General features: G+C 41.4%; 1 protein-coding gene and 1 long non-coding RNA gene across 3 annotated transcripts; one reads left to right on the forward strand and one right to left on the reverse strand.

Annotated features, from left to right (window-relative positions):
* Positions 1–1,947, reverse strand: LOC146708858 (uncharacterized). Its single transcript, XR_014920385.1, has 3 exons — positions 1,735–1,947; positions 1,394–1,652; positions 1–1,112 (listed from the first exon to the last, which is right to left on the reverse strand). It is a non-coding gene; the product is annotated as an uncharacterized LOC146708858 (long non-coding RNA).
* Positions 1,419–25,526, forward strand: svbp (small vasohibin binding protein). Of its 2 annotated transcripts, none has more exons than XM_085455714.1 (3): positions 1,419–1,442; positions 23,747–23,872; positions 23,970–25,526. In XM_085455714.1, the coding sequence occupies exons 2-3, from the start codon at positions 23,759–23,761 to the stop codon at positions 24,054–24,056; spliced, it is 201 nt and encodes a 66-aa protein (XP_085311840.1). In that variant the 5' UTR covers positions 1,419–1,442; positions 23,747–23,758; the 3' UTR covers positions 24,057–25,526. The 2 variants fall into 2 exon arrangements, with proteins under 2 accessions (XP_085311840.1, XP_085311842.1); XM_085455716.1 differs by lacking the exon at positions 1,419–1,442 and adding an exon at positions 22,606–22,764.
* The last annotated feature ends 356 nt before the right edge of the window (positions 25,527–25,882 follow it).

Genomic DNA, 25,882 nt, shown 5'->3' on the forward strand with positions numbered 1-25,882 from the left:
TCAGGTGAAGATGGGCTAGTGGACGTCTGGCTAACTGTAGCAGAACGTAAACACTGTTCATGACACTTAGGACTCCACCCAGTTATCCTGCTGTTCTCCCAATCGATCTGCGGGTTATGGCGTTCGAGCCAGGGGTAGCCCAAAACTAGCGGAGTGTGAGGAGCCTTGAACAGAAACAGGCTGATTTGTTCAACATGGTTTCCGGAAAGAGAAAGAGTCAAATCAGTAGTGCGATGTGTTATACTGGCCAAGGGGGCACCATTCAGCGCCGCCACCTGGAGGACCTCAGGTAAGGGTTCAACAGGTATGCCCAACGTCTGGGCCAGGGCTTCGTCAATAAAACTTTGTTCGGCCCCCGAATCGATTAAAGCACTACATGGGTGAATACAGGACTGGAAAATCAATTTGGCAGGACAGCTGAGGTGGGGCAAGATGTTTGCGGTAACGCCCGTCAGTATGCCCACGGCTACTGACGAGCAGCGTCTTTTCCAGACTCTGGGCATTTATCAGAAAAGTGTCCTCTCTTTCCGCAAGTGAAACACTCACCCCCCTGAGGTCTTCTCCGTCGGGCCACAGACCTAAAGCTGGCTCGACCGATCTGCATGGGCTGCTCCTCCTCCAACGGCTGTTCCTCCCACTCCCGTCTCCACTCGAGAGAGGGCCCTGCCGAGGTTTTGCTGCCGCCCGCTGGTCGCCGTCCAAACTCACGCCTATGCTCATCCAACTGAATGCACACATTCACCAAAGCACTGAGCGACTTAGGCAGTTCTCTTGAGGCCAACTCACGTTTTAGATTTTCGTTCAGGTAGTTTATGAAAGCCCCTCGTAGTGCATTTTCTTGCCAGCCGGTCTCCTCGGCCAAAATCCAGAAGTCAATCGAGAAGTCCGCTACACTCCTCCATCCTTGTTTCAGGGAAAACATGCGATGTGCTGCGCTGTCGGCGCTGGAGCCTTTGTCAAAAACACAACGAAATTTGCACAAAAAATCTTCATAAGAGATAGCAGGTTGCATGCTTACCACGGCCTGGGCCCATTGTAAAGCGCGTCCAGTCATTGATTCCACCATTAACCCCACCTTGGCTCCATCTGAGAAATAAGACCGAGGCTGTTCTCTAAAAATGAACGAACATTGTGTTAAGAACCCGCGGCTCTTATCCAGATCCCCACTAAACTTCTCAGGGGCCGGCAGCGGGTGCTCGCGCTGCAGTGTGGGAGGGGAAGGAGGCAGAGGAGAAGCCGCGGCTGTGCTGAGAGACGGCCCGGGCGACGGAGCATCAGCTGCAGCCCCAGGGGGAGTTAGCAAAATCCCTTTTAATTCAGCAACCAGCTGCCGTAACAGTTTGTTCTTCAACAACATGTTTCATCATTTTTTCATGGCGTTCCAACATCTCACCTTGAATCGAGAGTTCTCGCAGAACCGGAGCGGCGTCCGCTGGGTCCATGTAAGTGGCTGGAGTATTCTGTTACGGGAGTGATGAGTAAGAGAACCCAGACGCGGATCGCTCGTTAAGATTGAACAGTGTCTTTATTTACAGTGAAGCAAATCCAAAGTAATCCATAGTGCTAAGTCCCTTCCGTGCTCCCCTCGCGTGTCCATACGACTTTCGTAAACAGTGACGTCTCTCCTCTCGTATCTCCGTCTCACTCGTAGCCTGGAAAAAAGGCAAACAGATGCGGTTAGCCTCCCTCCGCTATCAAACGTTTGTCTAACACTCGCTGAATTCGAGTCACTACCCGGCTTGGTGGAATACTCCAGCGCTGTCTGTCACTCAGCCACACCATTAAATAGTTCTGTCACAATGGTGGATGATTGGCAGCAGCTGGCGAGGAATCAGTTGCATGTGGGACCACTCAGAGTGGCGGAACTTCCGGGTCGGACATCTCCCGTTGCTACGCAACCGCGTAACAACTACAACGGAGACAAAAACAGAGCGGGAGAACAAACACACACACACACACACACACAGGTCGCCGGTCGGGGCACCATCGAACCTGACACAATCAGTCTGCATTTGCTTTATGGGCTCGGAGCAGGTATTTGACCTCATCCCTTGGGGAATTCTGTGGGAGGTGCTTCAGGAGCATGGGGAATTTCGCCCATTGTTATGTCCTTGTACATCTGCAATAAGAGCTTGGGCCACTTTACCAGCAATAAATCTGACTTGTTCCCAGTGGGTGGTGGACTTTACTGGGGAAAAGATACAGAGCTATTGAGTTAACAAGATGCTTATTGTAACAAATCGCACAAATCTCAACAATAGTTTAGAAAATGGAAATGTATACTGAAAGAACGTTGTTTTTATGGAGGGCTGGTGTTTTTTTCTAAAGTTTCTGTTAACCATATCCTTCTTTCTAAGTAGATAAACTATGAGTGCTCTGGCAACTTTCACTGGTGTTTATGTTTATCTTCTTTTTATCTTCCTGGTATGTATTTTATAAATCTGTTAGGGTATGCTTGTATAATTTGTCTCTTAAGTGACTGACATCCCCTACTGTGAGCCAAGTAGTCATGTTGCAGTCACCTATGGTTTTTGGAGATCTGAGGGGTGTTATCTCCAATGCAGCTGGAGCATGGCACTAGGGGCTAAGGGCACGCATTGATGCCAAGTTGCTTTCTCTTGTGCCAAGTCTCTGAAGGTGTATGAGTGTTTACGATGTTCACACTGGATGAGAGGCATGCCCTCTTGCATGAAGGACCTCTGAGTGCCAGTTTCACGCTAAAGACTTTTCCAATGTCAGTTCACTTTGTCACTCAGTTTGCTTAATGGGCCTCCTAACCTTTCATGTGGAGCTTTTTATCAATCAACTCTATTGTTCTGTTTTTATTATTGTTCAGAGAGAAGCAGGCTTTTTTGCCTTTATTTAGCTGGGACAGAGGAGATGAGACAAGAGCACTGATAAAAAGAGCAGGGGGAAAACATGCAGCAAATAACCTCAAAAGCTTGTGCTATACCTTTAGAGCATATAGATCACCTCTGCAAGCTAGCAAACTATGCCAACATCCCTTATTTGTATTTCAAATGAAGTTGTTATTGGTACTGAAACTGAAACAACAGGTACAAAAACTCAGCATCTGGAAGTAAACCATTCCATGGAGTGATTGAATATGTATGTAGTAAAGTAGAAACAAATAAGCCATCAGTTTTATGAATGCATGTCCAAAGACTTGATATCCGGCTGGCGTCCTAAGCGTCCACTCAGGTCCCAGCTGAAGCTGGGCCAAGAGTAACTCTCTGAGGCTGCTCTGAAGGAGCCAAGCCGTGACTAACATGAACCACCATCACCAATGCTGAACTGCCAGCCAGGAAATAAATACAGCTGGAGAAGCCTTGGACCAACACGCCTTCCAGTCATGTTTGGTCCCAGGTGAGAGCAGAGAGCTAGTAGATGGGCATAAAAAAGTCATCACAGGCTTTTTGAGCAACACATTATGTCCGTCAGTGATAATGTTAACATAACATTAAAAATTAGCATGCTGTGCTAAGATAAACTGAAGCAAATGTATATACAAGACTTGACTGTATGACAGTTTGGAGCTGCCACATGTAATCAGTCAAAATCACAGGTTCCAATCATACTGCGATAGAGTATAATTGCACCCTGTCCATCCCTAAATACCCCACATGCTGTTTTATGAGAATTAGTAGAACCAGAAGGCCTAACAAAAAATGCAAGTCAGCTGCAGTGCAGTGTCATAAGCAAAGTTTTTACCCAGATTACAGTCATGGTAAAAAGAAAGCACAGCTTCTTTCGGTTCTAGGGTTCTAGGGTTGAATGCCCACAACTTAAAGTGAGAGACTAAATGATACAGAAAAGGATTACTTCACATTATTTCGGCTAAAGGTGGTTTTACAAGCTGTGTTGTTGTTCATCTCAGGTTATATTTATACAATTTTAAGGACATGGCCATTTTTTATTTTGTCCTAATATGTAAAACCACAGAAGTGACAGAGGGTTTGCTTTCTTTACCTTGACTCTATGTTACAAAGTTTAGCACTTGATTGTGTTGAACATGCATCTGTTTTTCTTTCCTGCCATCAGTTTACCCATTAAGGGATAAATGAAGTAGTTTTAGCAAGCAGATTCATGGTCTGAATGCCTTGTTGTGCCAAGAGGAGCACTATAGACTCTCTGTCTCCTCTTGTTAGTCTTTTTGTATTGTTTTTATTTAATTTTATTATTCACATTGTTATCAGAGTGGGTTTTATGCTGCAGTGGACATGAGGTGAAGGCCACAAACAAACATACAGTTTTGCTGTGTGTGTGTGTGTGTGTGTGTGTGTGTGTGTGTGTGTGTGTGTGTGTGTGTGTGTGTGTGTGTGTGTGTGTGTGTGTGTGTGTGTGTGTGTGAGGGAGAGAATTTGAGTGTCTATGTCTGAGCGTTTGTCATGAAGCTTACTTGATAATGAGGGTGAGAGATTGAAACAGGAGCCAGGGGCAGACAGGGAAAGACCCCAGGCTGTCCAAGGATGCTGAAGAACCAAAGCCACACATCTCCATCCCAACAAAGGGAACAGGAAGGCTCCGGACAAGGCACCAACAACCAAAGGCCCCACCAAGCAATGAAGAGGTCCAAGCAACTCCGACCCACAGCTTCCAGGGAGCACCCAAGCAACCACACCAAAATGCCCATCCAGGCACCAACAAGTACCCATGCCCAGGGATGGCAGCAACAACCGGTGGGGAGTGGCAGGGAGGGGAACTCCCCCACCCACAAGAACAATGTCCCACAGGGGCCATGGCTTAGCGAGCCCCCGACCCAGGCATAGCCATACACACACCCACACATACACTCACACAGAGAAATTGCATGAAGACAGACATCCATCCACATCCACCCCACACTCTGAAGTGCAGAAGAACAGATGCCCCCCAAAGCCAGCGACTTAGAAATATGGTATCCAACCAGATACAAACTCTGGATGGCATAACTTTGGCCTCCAGTAATATTACGAGAAATCTCATTTTTGACCAGGTCATGCATTTATTACTTCCAGGCTGGACGACTGTAATTCATTATTATCAGGATGTCCTAAAAACTCGCTAAAAAGCCTTCAGTTAATCCAAAATGCTGCAGCAAGAGTGCTGACAGGGACTAGAAAGAGAGAGCAGATTTCTCCTGTTTTGGCTTCCCTTCATTGGCTTCCTGTTAAGTCCAGAATTCAAAATCCTGCTCCTCACATACAAGGTCTTAAATAATCAGACCCCATCTTATCTTAATGACCTTGTAGTACCACATCACCCTATTAGAGCACTTCGCTCTCGCTCTGCAGGCCTACTTGTTGTTCCTAGAGTATTTAAAAGTAGAATGGGAGGGAGAGCCTTCAGTTTTCAGGCCCCTCTTCTGTGGAACCAGCTTCCAGTTTGGATTCAGAAGGTAGACACTATCTCTACTTTTAAGATTAAGCTTAAAACTTTCCTTTTTGATAAAGCATATAGTTAGGGCTGGATCAGGTGACCCTGAATCCTTCCTTAGTTATGCTGCAATAGGTGTAGACTGCTGGGGGATTCCCATGATGCACTGGGTGTTTCTTCTTCAGTCACCTTTCTCACTCTCTATGTGTTAATAGACCTCTCTGCATTTAATCATTAGTTATTATTAATCTCTGTCTCTCTTCCACAGCATGTCTTTTGTCCTGTCTTCCTTCTCTCACCCCAACATATCCCCAAATTTTTGTTCCCCAAAGTACAAATTATTCATGCCCAAAAGCAACAGGCATCTAACAACAGCATTATTGAACATTCTTTCTTGGAGAACAGTCAAAGAATGAAATCAAAGAATGTTTATTTAGAAAACCTGCAAAAAACGTGTAAAAGTTAAGGACAGATGTAAACGTTCTGCAGGACATTTACAATATACAATCCATGGCAGCATCTGTAGTTGGGAAGGAGCCCCTCTGATCCACGGCCCATTAGACCTGCCTGGTGGAACTGTGCTGCCTGGGCCTGTGTAGCCATAGTGTTGGTGTGACCCATGTCCTGTTCTCTGTGGGCAGAGCGCAGGCATTCCAGCAGCTGTCACGCTCCCATCCCTAAGTAAACCCTGCTGGCGTAGTCGTCCAAGGGAAGCAGCCAGAGGAGTTGCTAAAACACTGGAATCACGCACTAACTTAACAGTGCCCGTATTGAACATGGCTGGGAGAGCGAGGCAGGCCAGAGTAGAACTGCAACACCTGCAGCACCTGCCCCGTTTAATGCACCATTCGTTTCATGTGGGAGAGCCGGCAGGTATTGTAGAGTTCGGCTTGTAGGAGCTGTTCACATCAGATTATAGCCAAGAAAAATCTTTGAAGTCCATTTTCTGTTTGTGACTACTGCAAGTTGGATTTGGCAACAGGCCCGGACCTCTTTGATTTGACTGAATGTGACAAGACTTAGTGAAAACGTGGAAGGAAATATTCAGTTTAAAAAAGGAAATCGTATGTTTGTTTCAAATAAGAGCAACAAAAGTGGAGATCTTTCACACATATGTATTATTATAGCAAGATTTTATTGGGGTTCTCATAGTAATGTTTAATTTGCTGTGGAATATATGAGCATGCAATGTGACACTGACTGAAGAACACAAGTAAATAGTATATGCGCCTTCACAAAATATATTGATTAACTTCATAACATCCAACCAGTTATCACTGACGTGTGAACTGCTCTTTAAATTGTTTTATTAGCAAATCTTTTTCTATATTTATTATAAAACTGAAAAAATCTGAATACAGGTGCAAGTTCAAGTTAAGTTAACAAATATATACTCACAACTGTATCAATTATTTTCAGGGATGATGGGGCTTTCCTAGTATTTGCAAACAAATACTCCAGCTTATATTTGAGTATATTCATTGATTTTGTATTCCATTCTGTTCTTGCTTTGTCTTTTGTCCTATTGGGAACAAAATCACTTTAATAAGGAGGAATCATCTGGAACAATTGAACATGATTTATTGAAATACAGAATTCAGTCAAGCTGTTTGTTAATTAGAATCTGATGACCCATCATAGCATAATGGAATTTCAAGCAAGGAGACGGAAAGGCAGAATTACAGAAGAGTACTGGGTTTCAAAGTACATAGGATGGAGGTTGATTGGCTTAGAGAGGGCAAGCAAGAGGATGATTGGACTAGAGCAATGATGCCAGCATTGAGGTTGACAGCATGGGAAAGTGGATGTAACTATAAAAAAAGACTAGCAGCTGAACATCCATGAAACTGTGCAGATGTGTGATTACAGATCTTTGTTTTTCAATGTTTGTATGAGATTCTAAGTCTATGGGTGTTATGATTCATTGCAGAAAAATGTAGCTGCGATGATCCAGGTAGTTTGGTCACATTTGTATCTTTCTTTTTTATACAACAATAAAGTTGTATATACAAGGTTTACTGCAAGGTCCACACAGCACATTATAGAGTGTTGAGAGGCTTTTCTGTTCGTCTGTGTGCCTCTACAACAAATAGACGTAGCCAGATTGCTGGTGACCTATGTAAGAGTTAGAGGTATGGTTAGCTTGGCATCAACCCATTTATACAGAAAACTGCCTGAAGAATACCAGTTTAATCTCTAAGGCCAAAATGGATGTAAGAGATTCGATTTGAAAGGTTTATAATTTTGGACACTATGCTGTGCACGTGGTTCACCCTAATTCTTCTCTAAGTGGCTCGGGTGGATGTTATGATGTTAACATGTATTTATGTCTTCATGAATCTCTGCAGAATTATGATTCTAGCTTAAGCGGGGTCAGACAGCAAATGGGGATAGATGAGAACAAAAGACTTTGTCATTTGAGCTTGGATTTCCATTCTAAACCTTTTTGGAAAAATAAGAAAAGCTTGTTTCAGGCTCAGGGCCGGGAGCTGAGATTTGACTGAAAGCCTTGTATGTAATAAGTAGACATCCAAGTTGAGAATGCTTTGCTGCATAAATGAAGACACACGCACACACATATTCATTTAAATGTCAGTAAATTTGTGATACAATGTCATCTGCAGGCTGTCATCGAGAACACTGCATACACACAGCTCATTTGGCTACTAGACATCAGCACATTGTCAACCAAAGGGCAGAAAGGGCCACTGACACATTTGCCCCTGCCTTATTTACCACAGCAAGACTCCTGTGTTCTTGTCATTCCATACTTTCTTGTCTAACTCTCCAACACACACACAGAGGAGGGCCTGTAAGCGTCGTCCTCAATTAGGCATGTTTAGCTTTAACAGTGTGCCGGTGTCGGCTAAGCCACTACTCCCTCGGGACCCAGCCGCCAATCTCACTGAGTAAACACATGTATACATGGAGTACCCTGACTGCCCCACAAAATGAGTCAGACACAATCATACACACAATTTGCAGGCCACTGCAGTAGATTTACCTTGTAGTGGGTACCATGCATAATACTGCTCTGACATACAGAACTGAAGTACAGTTCAGGTAATCAGTCTCCTCTATGTGAGCTGTGGTTATATGCTCAATTAGGGTGATAGAGTGAGATAGTGTTGTGCAGGTGGGAGACACTACACTTATTCATACTAAAACACCTGGCTGCCGTGTGTGTGTGTGTGTGTGCGTGCGTGCGTGCGTGCGTGTGTGTATACATATTTAGACAGCTGTTATCCCCAAGAAACCTTAACCCTCTGACCTACCACCTTTGTTGTCACCATGCCGCTACAGTCAAGTTCAGGTTTCCTGATTAAACATAATGAAGCAGTATCATTATCTTATTTAAAGATTTGTGTGTTTCTTAATTATTTTTCATCGAGTCTCTTGAGTTGGCTTTTCTAATTGTTCACTGTACCACTCTTAGCTTTTTATCAGAAGTAACAAAAGCACAGCTGATTAAACTGAACAGGACTTTTACTTCAAGACCTCAATTATTTCAATAAAGAGAAACCACGTGGAGAAACTGAATGTGATTTATCGAGGTGGAGAAATTAATTAATGTATTTGGGCTCCAGTAACACATCCCAGCAGTTTTTACTGTGACATGATTCGTGATAATGTCAAGTTGTTACTGTTCTTATGCATGACTTGCATAAATGCTGCGTTTGCCCACAGTTTTGGTTTGTTTTTGTTTTTGTAACACAGTGTGAGATGGGGGTTTTCATAGAATGGCTCAGATCCAACATCATTTAGTAACATCTTGACCACGTGGCTGCAGTGCGTCTGGACCGTAGTGGGAACCTCAGTGTGCTGGAGAAGCCTCACTGATTTGGGTGTGTGGTCATAGTCCAGCTGTGTGTGACAGAGAGACCATGACATTTTTATGTCTGTTCAATAGTTTTAAAACTACCAGACACATATGTCTCTGTGTGTGTGTAAGAGTGAGAGAGAGTGAGAACATATTTGTGCCATACTGCATGGATGTCTGCCTGCACATGTGTGTGTGTGCCAGGTCCTAAGAATGCTTGTATTGTTTATCATATTCCTGCAGTGTGTAGGGAAACCTTAACCTAACAGTGCTTGCTGCTCTCCACAGCCCGCCTGTCCCAGACAGAAAATTGGGAGGGTTGGGGTCCAAATTATACTCGGTGAGAGAGGAGAACGCTGCGTTTGTTTCCTGCACTATGTGTGCAGCGTGTGTACAGTGTGTTGTGGAGTGTAATAGCTGTGTATCATATGTTTTTCTCTGGTTTGGCCACAGGGCATAAAGCAATAGCAGCCTCACTGTGACAGGCTCTTTAAGGGGTATTATCAGCTCTATCTACATTAAACCAGTGTCAGAGTTCTACACAACATAAACACAAGAAACACTGGCACTGTGTGGATGAAACCCACAATTCTTTCCAATGCATTTGCTATATGGGTTAAATATAACTAAAATCTCTGCTGTTTAATGCTCGATCATCACTGGAACAGAGCAATGCTTTACAGTTTTAGCTCTCAGCCTCAAAATACACCTCTTAAGCAAAACTCAGTTGGCACAGGGGTGCAAAGTGCTTGAAATTTAATCAATCATCTCACCACATTTTAGACAAAAATGTTTAGACCTGTGCAGCCACACTTCAGGTGAAAAGCATCTTTCTGGTCTCTTCACACTGCATTTTCTGGCTAAATCACACCACAGATATGACTTTAGACTCAAATTACAGTCTCCAGTGTGAGTCTCAAACAATTCTGTAAATAAAGTTTTGGATATGTATTTAGTCAAATGGGTTAAATAAAGACAATGCATGAAAAAAGTACAGTGATTTTCTGATAGACATATTAGCTTGTTTCAAGGTCAGTATTATAGTATGCAAATATTTCAATGAAAGGACAGAATAAATGTTAAATAACTAAAACCTTAATTTCTGTAATACATTTGTACAACGGGGAGTGTGTGTGTGTGTGTGTGTGTGTGTGTGTGTGTGTGTGTGTGTGTGTGTGTCCATACTCTGCAAAAATAAACATGATGGTGTGTTCGGCTGATCACTGGTGTTTAGAGGCTCTACTAAGTGGCACCTGGCCACTGCCAAAACAAACAAAACTGCGCATGCATGTGTTCTTGAGGTGCACGTGTGTTTGTGCGCACACACGTGGGTGAGCGTGTTGCTGCTAAGTGCCACTATGTGTCAGCCAAAACAAACAGGCTTAATGAGAAGCAGCTCCTGGGAGAGAGAGCAAGAGAGTTGTGGAGAGAGAGAGGGAGAGAGAGAGAGAGAGAGAGAGGGAGGGAGAGAGAGAGAGAGAGAGAGAGAGAGGGGAGACCCGGCCAGGCCAAACACACTGATCCTGCTGTCTTTCTCGCATGGACAAGGATCCACTGTTTCCCTCTGTCCACCTATAGCACGACCATCACCTCCATCAGCCTCACCCCTCACTCTACTCCACGCTCCTTCCTGCACCCGGCTCTCGCCACTCCATTTACCAGTGAGGTGTAAGGGTGAAAGGAGTGGAGGGGGTGTATGAGGTGAGTGATGGCAATTAGAGGTACATTTGTAGCTGTGTGTGGGAAATGCAGGGTAGTTATGCCAAAATGTTTGTCCACATAAATACACCGGCATAGCATCTGCGAGAAGGAAAAATTGCAGATCAGATTAAACCCTCACACACCCTTTAACAAACATCTTTCACAATTAACTGTCAGCCTCTCTGATCTCTCATCTCATCAAAGAGGCAGATTATTCCACACGTTTTTTTGAATCCTTCCTATTTTGAGGTTGTAATTCAATTCAATTTAATTCAGTTCAGTTCAATTACATTCAGTTCAACTGAATTCAGTTCAATTCCAGTCCAATTCAATTCAATTCAATTACACCTGGTGGAAGACTCTAAGAAGACCCATCTTGGATGAATTGTAAAGTTTCCGAAAGGACAACAAAAACTTTTTAGCTTTTAACAAACAGAAATGTCTAACAAATTACTGATTGACCATGTGCTCATCGTCAACAGTGCCTCCAAACTCAGAGGGTAATACATGTACATAATGTCAAGCTAGCTTAGCTAAATATTATTTTCATTTAAAGACTTTTCGTTGCAATTTAGTTGTTTATATTGTACTAGTATTTTTTTTTTCACTTGAGTAAAGAAGTATTTTACCCACCACTTACTCCACTTACTCCAGTTTGAAATGGACTGATATCTACAGTGTTGGGGAGTAATGGAATACATGTACCGCCGTTACTTATTTAAAATACAAAATATGAGTAACTGTATTCCGTTACAGTTACCGTTTAAAAGGGTGGTATTCAGAATACAGTTACTTTGTTGAAATAAATAGATTACACTGCGGTCTTTTCCTGTTTCATATGTTAGGCTATGCCCTCTCTATTTCTGGTAATTCCACGCAGGTGAAAACCCAAACAAAACACGCATTAAGAGGCTCTATGTCATGTTAACAGCAACTGGCGAGACTGAACATAGGAACCTGAAACATGGTACAGAAAGGCACAGTAGACACAACATGGAACACAGTGAAGCCATATTACAAGAACTAAGACCATGATAATCATAACTGAAACCTAGGGAAATAATAACTATAAAGATCAAAACAGCACAACCCACATGAACATAATGAACTCGCAGGGAAAGAGTAAAACTAAACACGGTGAACACAGGAACACAAGATCTCTTCAAAATAAAACAGGAAACGTAAGTCGCAGACATGACAACCTGAACTTGACAACGTAAGACACAGACATGAAACACATGAAGGGCACGGGAGACTTAACAGGGGTGGAAGACACAAGGGGAATCTAATAACAAACTATAACAACCTAGGCATGATAAAAAATGAACTAGAAAACCTGAAGGGCTTAAACGTAAACCATAAACTAAAACTCAAAACGCTGGGTCTCATAATGACATGAAGAAATATTAAAAAAAAATTATTTAATATGAAGGCAGAGTGTTACAGGAATGTAAAGAATGTAGCCTCATGGGCAGCGTAGTCCGTGCTGCATGGACTGCCATACCCGTTATGTGTCTGTGAGCGAGGGAGGGAGAAAAAGGAGAGTCGAAAAGTATGACCACCGACTAGAAACGGGAGCTGGAAGCATGTAAATATAATAATAACCACTGCAGCCAAGAAGAGTGCCTGACGAGCCCAGTTGTAAGTAAGCTATTAAGACTCGACTGTACACCGTGTTCGTGTTTTCCTCCGAAACAATAAGTTCCGTTGGAGCAGTCTTTCAACGCCTCTCTCTGTCTCTGGCTAGCAAAGTTGACCCAGACAACAAAGTAAAGCTAGTTTTCAGCTACGAGCCCGACATGAACCCAACGCATTAGCCAGAGGTCCCTTTACGGTTTACGGTTCGGAGCCGCGGACCTGTTTTATATACGCGCGGAATAGTTTTCTATAGGAGATCGCTGAAAAAAGTGCAGCCTTACCTAATGTCCACCTACTGTTACTCATTTTATATTAAGATTTAAAAATCTAGTTGGTGTTGGTATGGTGAGTAACCTTCAGTAATAGTAATAAATCACACAGCAATAGTACATTCATGTAGTTGTAAAAAGCATGATAATATATTTTAAGTGTTGAGTAACGTAATGGAATACACTACAAAATACATGTTGGGGCATGCATTCTGTCATCTGTAGTGGAATACATTTTAACCTTCCCAACACTGGATATCTACATAATACTTATCTACTCTTACTCCTCTTACCTTCAACCATGCACGCACTTTCTTGTAGCATTTTCTGTTTTACGTTTAACCACTTTGTAAACAGTGCAGCCAAACTCCCTCTCCAGTGCTTCAGGTTTGATGTATTGCCCAAGGACAATTTGACACGTGCAGGAATCGGGGATCAAACCAACCAGAGAGAGGCTGAGAGGGATATTTGGAGATAAATATGTATTTGTACATTTGAAAGAGAAAACAGAAGCCATTCGAATAAATATAATGCAGTTTTGCTTGCATGGGAACACATGCAGGACAAACACAAAACAGAGTCTGTTTTGATATTTGAGAGACTAGGAGAGGAGACAGGAGATTAAGATTTAAAGTCCCTCAGTCTCCAGGAGGATCGGGTTGGGGGTCGGGGTCAGTTTTTCCCCACAGATGTTTTTTGGGCGGTTTAACATCAGTGTTTGCTAAGTGTTACCTTATTTATGTTATTCAATATACCAAAGCACCAATGACCGTTTTTAAAGTCCTCAATCTGATCACTTTTGATCAGTTTTGTTTTAAAAAAAAATCTCATCCTATTTATAACAATGCATTGAGTAAGACTGTGGTTAAAAGGTTTGCCAATCACAGCTTGATATGTTATGCCTGTGGAAGATCAGAGCTGTAGCTGAAAACTAAAACTTGGGCTTGACTTGAGGTCATGAAAATGAAAATGTTACTGCTTTGTGAATCCCCCAGTCCCAGACTTAACAGGATCAAATGTGCTGGCTAGTTAAAAGTAAACTCTCAGAACAAAAACAAAAAAAAACATAACTTGAAGGCAGAAAGTTTGAACATTTTAATATCTCGTTTGTAAATTTGAAGGATTTTAGAATTAAGTACTCAACGATATGCTTGTTGACTTGGCTTTGGGAACTAGAGACTTGAAGCAGGTCTTGATCTGATAAATCTGTCATTTGAGTTGAACCTGACCTTACGTAGATTTTTTGGACCTTTTCTTTGACTTGAAATGTGCTCTGAGATTATTTTGATGTCATGAAACTACATTTTGACTCAACCTAAAGGAATTTACACGGATGCGATGGCGAGGTCTTACCATCAAGGACTTTAGAACTGCTTTGGTTCTTGCTCTGGCCAGTTTGAGACTTGATCTCAAAGGATTTTGACGTATTTCTAGGACTGAGGTTCAAGGTCTTAAAACTTGACTTGGCTTTGACCTCAGACATGGTTAGTCCACTTGACGTCCTATTTACTCTGATATGCTAAAGAAGTGACTGAACAAAAACTCACCTGAGATTTGATCTGGATCAGATTTTGTGGATCTTACTGTGCAACGTGACAGGTTCTTGCAGTTAAGTTCAAGTAATGTTCAAGTCAAGTCTCCACCTACCCCTATCCTTGCAACACAACTCTGCAGACAACTTTTAAAGTGCTCATGAGCAAGTTACTCACCTTTCTGCTGCACACAGAGCTACACCTCTAGCTGTGAAAGTGATGCAGAGCGGTGTTAAGAAGGCATGAAATCTGAAAACCTTTCCTGGCTTCAAAAAAATTAACCTCAAATACTAACTGACAGGAGTGTGCGCATATTGTCATGTTTGTGTGTCTGCCCAAGTGTGCGTGTGTGTGTGCTCCATCATTTAACTGACCCCTGCTTGTCAGGTCACATCCTGTTCATATCTTTTTTGCTGGTTACCACTTGCTGTTTGCTTTGGCGGCTTTAGGTCTGTTGGGGTTCAGGTGTAAAGAGAGCAACCGAGTATGTTCGCACATTTGTGTGTAGCATGGCGCGCAGGCCTTTGTGTATGTGTGTACAATAACTGTATGTATGTGTGTGCTCCCAGTTATTTTAGGCACAGTCGCCATGGCCGTTTATTTTTAGGCCTGAAAGACTGTGTGTATGCATATGTGCATGTCTACAGGGATTTGTACACACTGTGCTAAGGTGTGTGTGTGTGTGTGTGTGTGTGTGTGTGTGTGTGTGTGTGTGTGTGTGTGTGTGTGTGTGTGTGTGTGTGTTTTGGCAGAGGAGCTTAGGAGGTTGTGGTGAGTTTGTGTGTTCAGGGCCGCTGGTGTGAAAGAGCAGTCAGAGCAGCGCTTCCCCCTGGAGAGAGGGTTTAATTTAGAAGAACAAGGCTCCTAACACACTCTTGTGCTGTTGCCGTCTCCTTGGCCTATCACTCCACACCTCATCCCTCCCCTTCCCCAGCTCTCTCTGCCACTCTATAAACCTTTAAGCATCTCTCCATCTTTTCTTCCCTTATTTGTTAACCTTTTTATAGATTTTATCTCACATCTGTTTCTTTGATTGTATAATCACACATTACTGGGTAAAAGGTTGCCAATAGTAGGTCAGCAATCTCTCCATTACTTTATTGTCTGCTATGATTTTGATTAATGCTATAAAGTTTTCTCTGAGGTTTTTTGTTTGTTTGTTTTTTCAAGCATTTGCATGTCTGGTTTCTTAGTAATAAATCACAAGTCTGGATGCTCATCAGGCAGGACTGTCAGAAATCCTGAAGCAGAGCAGGAAGGCTCAGACTAGGGTCATCATTCAAAAAATTAAAGACCAGTACGGTGCCTATTTGTGCTCTGACTCAGTGCAAGAATAAGTCTACAAACAGTATGGAACATAATAAGTAAGCAAGCAAAACTTTACAGATATAGCACAATTAGTTCCAGGTGAGAACACAATGCACTGCAGAAAGCAGGAGCTACCACAGACTGCTATGATCCTGGGTTTTCCCCAGGACTTTCAATTTCTGTCCGTTCCCTGTTTGTCATGGTTTGTGGTAGCTTTGCAGTTGAAAGTTTGGTCTAATATCATGTTTTTGTCTATGCTGTGTTCTTGTTCATATTAGGTATTTCTGGTTTTCCCTGGGAGTTTAATTCAATTCAGTTTTATTTATACAGCGCCAAATCACAATCACTATTGTAAGGTACGCCCTACAATAATACATAACAATCTCTGTTCCTAATATCATGATTAGCTGGGTTATGTTCTTAACTTTAGTTGGTTTGTATTAGTTCCCTTATTTTCAGTTATCTACCTTTACGTTTTGGGACTCCACACAGCATTGCACATTGACGTTTAAGCTATATATAGATATTTATATATATATATCAACAACTTGGTCAATAAAATAGTTAAAAACAGACATACTGTAACTAGTAGATACAAATAAAAGGCAACAGTGGGATAGGAAACAATGATAAAACTGCTAAATCAATAAAAATGATTAAGAATATTATGAAATAGTAATGAAGATCAGCAGCAGCCCAGTATAACTGTAAAAAAAAAATTTTAAAAAATGAAATGGATAAAACAAGCAGATGTTTAATAAAGCCAAGTGATTATTAACATCAGACTGAGATTACCGATCATGACTGCTGATAGGTCTGGGTTTTTAGTTTGGCTTTAAATATGGATGATCTTGGAGAATGCCAAATATAAATTGGCAGATGTTTCCAGTGTCTTCCAGGGAAGAAATCAGGCAGTCTGCTCTGCTTGACCTGAAGGGCAAAGCCTGTTTGTAGCTTCCTAGCATTTCTTGATGTCATAGTCCATGAAGGACCTTCAAAAATAAGCATTTAAATTTGAAAATTAATGCTAAAACTAAGAAAGTTTTCACTGATTTCATACAAAAGTTCATATTAAATATAGCCAAAGTTTCACATGAAGTCAGTCTGTATACAAGTAATCCCTGTAAGTTAAAAATTAATGGGGGACAAGCAAGCTAGATAAGCTGTCTGCTCTACTGAACTCTACTTTCACTGCTCTGAGATCAGTCACCTCTTCCACTTTGTGTGGAAACAGAGCAGACAGCTCGAACATAAGCTCCGCTTTGTCATCGTAACAGATACATTTTCTGTTACTGACCACATTAGCCAGCTTATGTAATGTACGGTACTTAGACGGCAGTGAAATAACCCCTTTAACCACGTTAGCAAAGAAATTCTCTAATCAAGCTGAACAGGCACAGACGCCACCAGCGCGTTCAGATCAGCCTTTCTGAGAAATCACTTGATTGAGTGAAGGGATACGTTTAACCAGCTGTTTTGTTGATACACCTTCATTTCCCATGAATGTATTTCGTCCCCTCTGTAGATATCGACAGTTAACCACGTCACATAGTGTTGAAGCTTTTGTGTAGGCATCTCTGTAGTTTTGCTAAAAGAATGGTTCATAAAACAAATCCAACCACCACTTGTCATTGTCAGCTAATAGTACATTTTCAGATTATATCTACAAATGTAATAATATTTCATAATTCTTTACCATAAAGCAAAGATGGAGCAAATGAAGATAAAACAAGAGAGGATCATAATATCTGATTATGTTGTCCCTACCTAAAAGTCAAAGTGATGATAATGACTTGTTTTTGTTAGATCAAGTGTTATCACCACTTGTGTACTCCCCTCTTGTTTATAAACTTATGTGAATGGGACTATATTCTGTTAAAGCTCCTTCCAAGCAAACCTAGCAGCTGCACAATATGAAGGATTTCTCAGCATGTTATTTAAGGTACCATGCAGCTACTAACCAACCCTGCACCACCTTTTCCCTCTGATCTTTTGCTAAGTCTGGTCCCGTCATCGCTGTGGGTGTTTGTGCTTGGCTCTTCCCTGAAATCACCTGTCCATCAAACAGCGTGGTCAGCTCTGTGACGTCTTTCCCCTTGCATTTTCTGTAGGTGGCAGACATGATGACTGTCCTAACTGCCCAGTTTGTCTATGTTGTCAGTTAAATGACCATTGCTACACAAGACACATCCCCTACTGAGGATTTTTCCCTCAGCTCTTCCAAACCAGCCCAGGTTCCTGCACACAGGAGCAAAGCAGGCAAAGAGTTTAACATTTACACTTCAGCTGCTTTAAATGAACTCTTAGTTGTGCTATATGACCAAAGTCCAGAGACTACTTTTTAACCCCTGTAGCTGATTGCCAAGCTTCATGTGAGTGTTTTTCATTTGCACTGCTGTGCATATGGAGTAGCCGGTCTGGCCGTCGTCTGCAGCTTTGAGCTGAAGTTGTTCTTGGCAGGATATTATTCTGAGGGAGAGCGCTCTCCCATAGTTGGAGGATAAATCCAGGTAAACCATTGGTATGCCGTGCGATAAATCTCTGTGGCATATAGCACTGCCAGAGGGCACACATGCGCACGATCAGACATCAAGTTCACAACAGCAGAGACCTGCAGTGCTGTCAGGTATATTTGGTGTGAGGAGACGGTTTCCTTGCTTCATATGTGAGAGTGTTTAGTAATTCTGTCGCTTCGTAATGACTGTTTTTGTTTCTGCGGTGATGAATGTGTTGTGGACCACCCTTTGGCCGGTGTCAGCCTCACTCCTCACCTAGTTGATTTATGCACTGAAGAGGTGCCCCGAGGGGAGTCTGCTCAGTATGTGTACGGTGTGAGCAGTGCTTATCAGCTACAGTGGACAACACTTAAAAACTGTTTATCTAAAGATTCCTTTTTTGGCCACATATGCAGGTGTAAGATGATGAGGTTCCAACGGGAACAATTTGATGAAGTTTCTCTTGTGAGACGTCTATGTTTCTAATGTCACGCACTCCAATGATCTGTGCTAATGGAAACTGACAGAAATTTACTGCTGGACTGTGGCGACATCTAGTGGCCAGACCTGACTAGAGAACAGCCAGCGCTACACACCATGCAGTTCCACTTTATCTTGTTGCAGTCTTTATTAGAAACCTCTTAAAATTAGCCTCAACTTAGTTGATACACAGCACATGGTACACAGCAGATGGTAATCGACTTCAGGAGAACAAAGCGATCTGAGCACTCGACCCTCTACATTGATGGGGAGGAGGTAGAAAGGGTAGAAAACTTTAAGTTCTTCGGAGTCCACATCTCAGCCGACCTTACCTGGTCCACAAACATCTCCCACCAGGTAGGGAAAGCACAACAAAGGCTTTACTTCCTCAGGAAACTACGTCAGGCCCAATTACCCCAAAGACTGCTAGTAAACTTCTACCGCTCCATCAGCGAGAGCCTTCTGACTTACTGCTGCATACTCTGGTTCAACTGCTGCACCGCGGAGGACAAGAGGAAACTGCAGCGGGTGGTGATGGCAGCAGAGCGGGCAATCGGCACCTCACTAACCCCCCTCAGAGACATCTATACTGGCAGACTTCAGCAGAAAGCCAGCATCATCATCAAAGACCCCTCGCACACTGGACATTCACTTTTTCCCCCCCTTCCCTCTGGTAAACGTTACAGGTCCATTAGGTCGAAGGCAAACAGACTCAAGTTTTTACCCACAGGCTGTCAAACATTATCCACCCTGATTGGAGGATGACTGCACTGCCAACACTCATGGACATTACACCTTATTTATAAATCGTATTTCTATTTATACTTCAATGCAACCAACATCCCTACCTCTTTAAACTGTATTTATTATAACCTTATTTAGTATAGTTGCAACAGCACCCCCCCCCCCCCCCACTCAATGTGCAATATCACCCCCACACACACTCACACTCAATATCACTGATCACACTGCACTTCTCAATGCACCTGCTAGTTAGATGGCATGTATGTAGATGTAAGCGTGTGTGTGGAAATATATGTGTGTATGTATGTACGGATGCATACATGTGTATATATATATATATATATGTATGTATGTGTGTGTAAGTTTGCAGTTGTGTGTGTATAACTTGTACATATCTTTCTTGTGTAAACGTAAATTTGTCTGTTATTGTGTAAATACTTACGCTATTGTGTACTTCACACACATGGAGAAATGCCAAACTGCCTTTCATTATTCTTGTAACGGTGACAATAAAAAGCTATTCTATTCTATTCTATTCTATTCATATTACAGCTATATGTGTAGCAAACCGGGGCTGGTGGTTTAGGAAAGTCCCCAGGAAAAGGTGGTTCTCATATAGTTTGATTCCATGTGTGCCCTCACAGGGAACAGTTACTGCAAATCATTAATAAGTTGTTCTGGTGATGAAATATTTTGGTCCCGATGGGTTTGGTCTTTTCCAGGATTTCACGCGACATTAGAGATCACTGATGGCAGTTAAATCCAGGGACCTTTGTTGTGACCAAATGTCAGTCTCTCTGAAGACATATAAGAGATTTGTGACCAACTTCTTGCTCTTGTCCAAGTCATTTCTCAATGAGGTCATAAATCAAGAAATTCTTTTACTTTTATATTGTTCTTTTTTAACCATAAATAACACAGGTTTAAAGAATTTCTGCATTGGCTACACGTATCTTTTTACGTGAAATCTATGAACTATTAAAGGTCATTACAGATTATTCACTAAAAGCACCAACAAGGTGTTCCCCTATTAGCTGAGAACTTGGTGTACCTTGGCATGGTGTGCGGTGTGTGCTTAAAAAATTGGAGGGAAATGCTCGAGTGAATGAAAAAGAACTGGTAAGCCTAAAAAGAAAAATCCAGTAAAGACCTGACACAGAACCTGAGAGATGCATCTGAACCATCTACTGTTCACTGAAGTCAAAACAGAAATGGACTCAGAAGAAAGGTGGCTGTCAGGAAGTTATTCTTAAGGAAAGGGAACAAGGAAAAAGCCTCATGTATGCCAAATTACAGAAATGAAATATAAAAACTGACTAAAAATCAGTGTAAATAGGTCTTATGGAGTTGTGAACCTAAAATTTTAATTGTTGTTCCAAATCAACGTCAATAAAGGAGGTGAGTAGAGAGGTACAACAGTGTCCACAGCCATCTGTAAAACATGGTGGAGGCTCTGTCATGGTGTGGGGCTTCATTTCAACCAGTGTTGTTGGCAACCTTGTCAGAATTGATGGAATTATGAACACAGAACAGTGCTGATTATTGGCAATGGTTTCATTATTAAGTTTGAGTGTGTTTGTATTGTTGGAAGATCAGCCTTCACCCCATTCCGAGGTCCATAGTTGTTCTGATGCAGGTTATCATGAAGGATGTTCTGTACATTGCTGCATTCATCTTTCCCTCGACACTCACTAATCTCCCAGTTCCTGCTGCTGAAAAACAGCCCCACAGCATGAAGCTGATAGCCCCATGCTTCACCGTAGGACTCATATTGGCCTGGTGATGAGCGGTGTATGGTTTCCTCCAGATATAACTCTTGGCGTTCAAGACAAAGAGGTCAATCTTGTTTTATCAAAGACTGAACAAAAAAAAACCTTTAAAAAATTTGATAAAGGCAGCATTGTGTTAACGAATCTTGAGGCAAGTATCTGCAACAAGTCTGTACTGCTGTTCAACTCATAGCCAGCAGAGGGAGCACAATTGATTTGTGTCTGCAAACTCTTTCTCTGTAAAGCTACAGGTTACAGATCACAGCTGATGGGAAACCTCTGTCCTTTGGACTAAGCATCAGACATGACCTCAGTCAAAGAAAAACTTAAAAATCTATTGGGTTAAATGCCACAAAATCATTTATGAATATCTTCTTCTTCTTCTTTTGTCACACTTCCTTTTTGGATCACCACAGTGGATCATCTGGCTCCATCTCACACCATCCCTATCATCCTCTATCATAACAACCATCTGCATGTCCTTATGAATCATGTTTGCATATGATTTTACACCAAATGCCCTTCCTACCACACCCTCACTCTCTCTGTGGCTGGGTTCATTTATGAATATCTAACAGTTATAATTCATTCTCAAAGACAGTTAGACTCACACTAATAAATGTAAAGTATTCATAACCTAAACAGCATTTCCTCAGTAAATATATAATAAATTTGATAGTTTGGTGCAGGTCTGTAAAGCAGAACAGGAAATTGCTTGGGTTAAGTCATATTCATGAATCTGAACATGTATATGTTTACACATCTATCAGTGAATATTTTCTTCTTTTTTTCATGAATACAGACATAAACATGTCACAGTACACATACAAGCAAAAAAGGATCAGCATTTGGTAACAGTTTTTTTTAATGATGCAGACATATTCTGAAACAATTTGCCAAATCTACCAAAATTCATGGAGTTTGCCTTAATGTGGGATCCAGAATTATTGGTTTTGTTTTTGTTTTTTATTAGATTTTATTTTATTTTATTTTAACTTTTTATTTTTAATTCAGTTTCAGTTAGTTTCCAAAATGTGTGTGCGCATTTCAGTTTAGTTTTTGTTATTTGAATATCTTTGATTCTAGTTTAGCTTTTATTAGTTTCAGTGTTAGTTTTAGTATATTTTTTTTTAATTATTACGCCAGAGAAACGATTAAGGAATATCAGTATATTTTATTATATTTCAACAGAAACAGTTGGAAGAAGGTGACTCAGTCTTGTAGACATACAAAGTCTCAATAAACATGTCCATAAAAGCCTGATCAGGAAGTTTGTGACAACTTTTTTTTTATTTTTTTTTATCAGATTAACAAATACAAAACTAAGACTATTTTCTCCACATTTTTTTTCTTTGTTTGTTTGTTTGTTTATTGTTTGTTTTTTAGTTTTCCAAGTTCACAAACTACATAAGACCTATCGAGGGCACCAATGTGGTTTTGTTGCCTCTAGCTGACCGCAAATTTGAATAGAAAAAGAATGAAAAATATCCGGAACCTTCCACAAATGCCCGCAGACTAAACACGGACTTGTTTGTTGGTAGCACTAGTGATCGTCTAGTAGCTAGCTGCAGTCAGTTTACAAGCTGATTAAGGGTGGTCAAAGCACGTTATAACGCCTTTTCTACTTGTTGTCTTTACTTTGTCAACTGTAGGGTAAGTGTACCATTATCAGAATCTAAAATGCTGCTGGCGATTGAAATGTTACTCTATTAAAACCAAACTCTTAGCTCGCTAATATTAGCTACATGTACAGAGACGATCTTGGCGATAAAGGATTAGAGCTGCACATTTAGGACGTTTAGATTTCTCTTTTTGTGGAGCACTTGACTTGTGTCGGCACAGTTGTTTTCGCTCTTGTTGCTGTTGCAGCTTTACAGCCAAAGCTAACGCTCATTTATTCGTTTTTGTTCGAAAATAAGGGGGAAAGATCGTTAAAACTTCCCGCTGTCCAGGGAATGAAAATGTAAGGTCCTAACTAAACTCCTAAAACTGTGTAAATGTGGAACGCATTCATCATAAAGCTGGTTATGACACTGCCTAAAATACTTGTTTAATTTCCTAAACATACAGATGAGAGAAGGAGCAAAATCACAAGTTATAAAAGGCCTACATACACAAACACACACTGGATAATTGGAGGGAAAGGGGAGGGGTGATGTGATGCATTTAAATAAGTATTTAAATGTATAAAATCCACAATTAGTTAAGTAAACTTGATATATTTCTCATTTTGTGGGTCATTTTTGTTAAAAGTTGCGCTTTTTGTGTCTTAATCTTCTACATCAAAGGGTTTAGTTCTCTTGTTTCCTTTTTTATTTAAATGTTCTCAAATTTCTGTATTGTGAATAGTTGCCACCTTGATGTCACGGCTGTATAATTGGGCAGTGGATTGTAAACCTTGAAACTACAGCTTCTCTCACCCACTCGTTTTTGTTGTTTTCCTCATTTGTTTGTTTCACTAGCTGTTCATTAGGTTTAGCTAGTTATGTGTTACTGAACTCTTCTTGATCACATTAGACAATCCATCATGATTTGCTCTCATATTGACTCTATTTTTAGCCACAATATATGGTTTTCTTTTTAATGTTTTGTCACTATGAGACCATTTGACGCTCGTCTCTTGTTACATTTCTAGTGGACCATCACTATGGAGCCTGCGTGTCGTAAAGACAAACCAAAGCTGAACTCAACCCCGACCAGAGGAGACAGAGCCAAGCAGAAGTCTGCACAGCAAGAGCTCAAGCAGCGGCAGAGAGCAGAGGTGGCCATCATCCCCTTTTGTTATTAAACCTAGCACACATACCCCAACCTAAAATCATAAACAGACATTAAATTTGATTGCTTTCTTTCATTTGCAGATCTATGCTTTGAACAAGGTGATGACAGAGTTGGAGCAGCAGCAGTTTGAGGCCTTTTGTAAACAGATGCAGTCACAAGGAGAATGATGCTCTGTCCTCCTATTTTACACACCCTCCAAAAACACCATGGAGAGACACACACACAGACTGCTCTCTTATATTCAGCTGCATCTCTGTTGTTGCCACCTGCTGGAAACAATTTAAAAAGTATTTGTTTCTGGTGTTGAATCAGGCAACATGTGACATTTAACAGACTCCAGTTCCTGGCCCTGCAGCGGACTTGAAAATGCCACACATTAGTTGTTGTAAGCTGATGTTGAGGCGCATCAGGTTACTGATGTTTCCTTTCCCCGAGGTGTGCATGTGAAAGGTGTCCAGGTCAAACATACATAGTGATATTTTTACCTGCTTTCTTAACCCAGGAAGTCTCTCAGCCAACCGGAAATGGGTTTAAGGCTGATATCCATGAGAGGAGAGATGTTTTTGGACCTCTCCTCTAACAACTCATTGTCACTTTGCAACAGTGAGTTGTTAAGAGCCTGTTTTGACAGAGTGCTTTATTTTTAACTTCTTAATATTTAAAGCTTGCTGCAGGCGTTAAAGTACCATAGTAATGAGGAAAAATCACAGCTTTACTGAAGAAATCATCAGTTTTGGCACAGCTCCGGTCATAAACATTGCTAGTCTGTACATTATGCTCTCCTGACTTGTTGTCACCTGCCTACGTTTTTATTAGGAGTATTTTAATATCCTGCTATCACTCCTCCACTCCACTGTGTTTTTCAGCCAGTACCTTACAGTGATGTCTCACTCTGACCCAATCACAGACTGTAGAAGGTCACATTTTTATGTCCTACTGCGAGTGAAGTCTATTCTATCTGTCCGTGTGATTTCCAGTGATGGTATGTGTTCTGTCAGTCTGTCTGTTAGTTATCCGGATGAATTTGCCATCGTGTGTGAATTTTGGCCCAGCTTTGAACTGTTTCAGCTGATCTGGATTCACGTACCTTTGGAAGCCTTCTTTACCATTACTACATATGTAGTGTCATACATTCTTAAATACATACCCTGTTGTATAAGAACAGCTGTCCTGATGTTTTGAAGAGAATATCACAAACTAATTCAGAGGCACACATCCTTTTGGATTCAGGGACTTCTAGGTGGAGGTAGTGGAGCTGCAGACTGGTGGAAGTCTTGGAGAAACAAAGTTCTTTGGTCCATGTTAGCTCTTCAGATTTTGTCTGAAAGTTTTCATTCTCTTACCAGCATACTTAATGCAACACTACGCTCCGCTCTGGCCATGAGGCTGTGTTTCAGTGATTCATGAACACAAACTAATAGTAACTTTAAAATCCATTGTCCTTAATATCTGTGTGTTACCACAGCTCATATAGACTCGTCAGAGTCTCACTGATCTGTTCACGAGCTACTCCTGCATGTTTTTGCCACAGTCACTAATTTTGTAACCTATAAATATTTGTATTGTTTGTTACCCTATGGCATCTACTCTGACCTGAGTATGATTTATAAAAAAAATAAAAAGTGAGTTTTTTTGAATATGTGCTTTCATTTCTTTGTGTTTTGACAAAACTTTATCTGTCAGATGAATTAACACAAAAAGCCATCAACAGCAGCTACTTCCTGAGTCCTTCATCTCCAAAGACACCAACAGATCAGCAGCTCTTATATTTAACACCCCACCTTTTTTGTAAGGGTGTGGTGGTAAGATTACCCCTCTGCTCTGTAGCAGAACAGAAGTATTAAAAGAAAAATATTTGAATAAATTACCGAACATTTGTATATGATGTATTGATTCATGGTCCATCGAGAAAGCCTTTGTGACCACATATAGTCAGCAGTAGCAGAGGAAGTACGTCCATCTTGATATTCTCAACCCCCTACAAGCAGTCTTC

Source organism: Copadichromis virginalis, linkage group LG5 (assembly GCF_057382275.1).
Source record: "Copadichromis virginalis isolate Kocher_CV1m ecotype Utaka linkage group LG5, C_Virginalis_male_GT1.1, whole genome shotgun sequence".
NCBI classification, from domain to species: Eukaryota; Metazoa; Chordata; class Actinopteri; order Cichliformes; family Cichlidae; genus Copadichromis; species Copadichromis virginalis.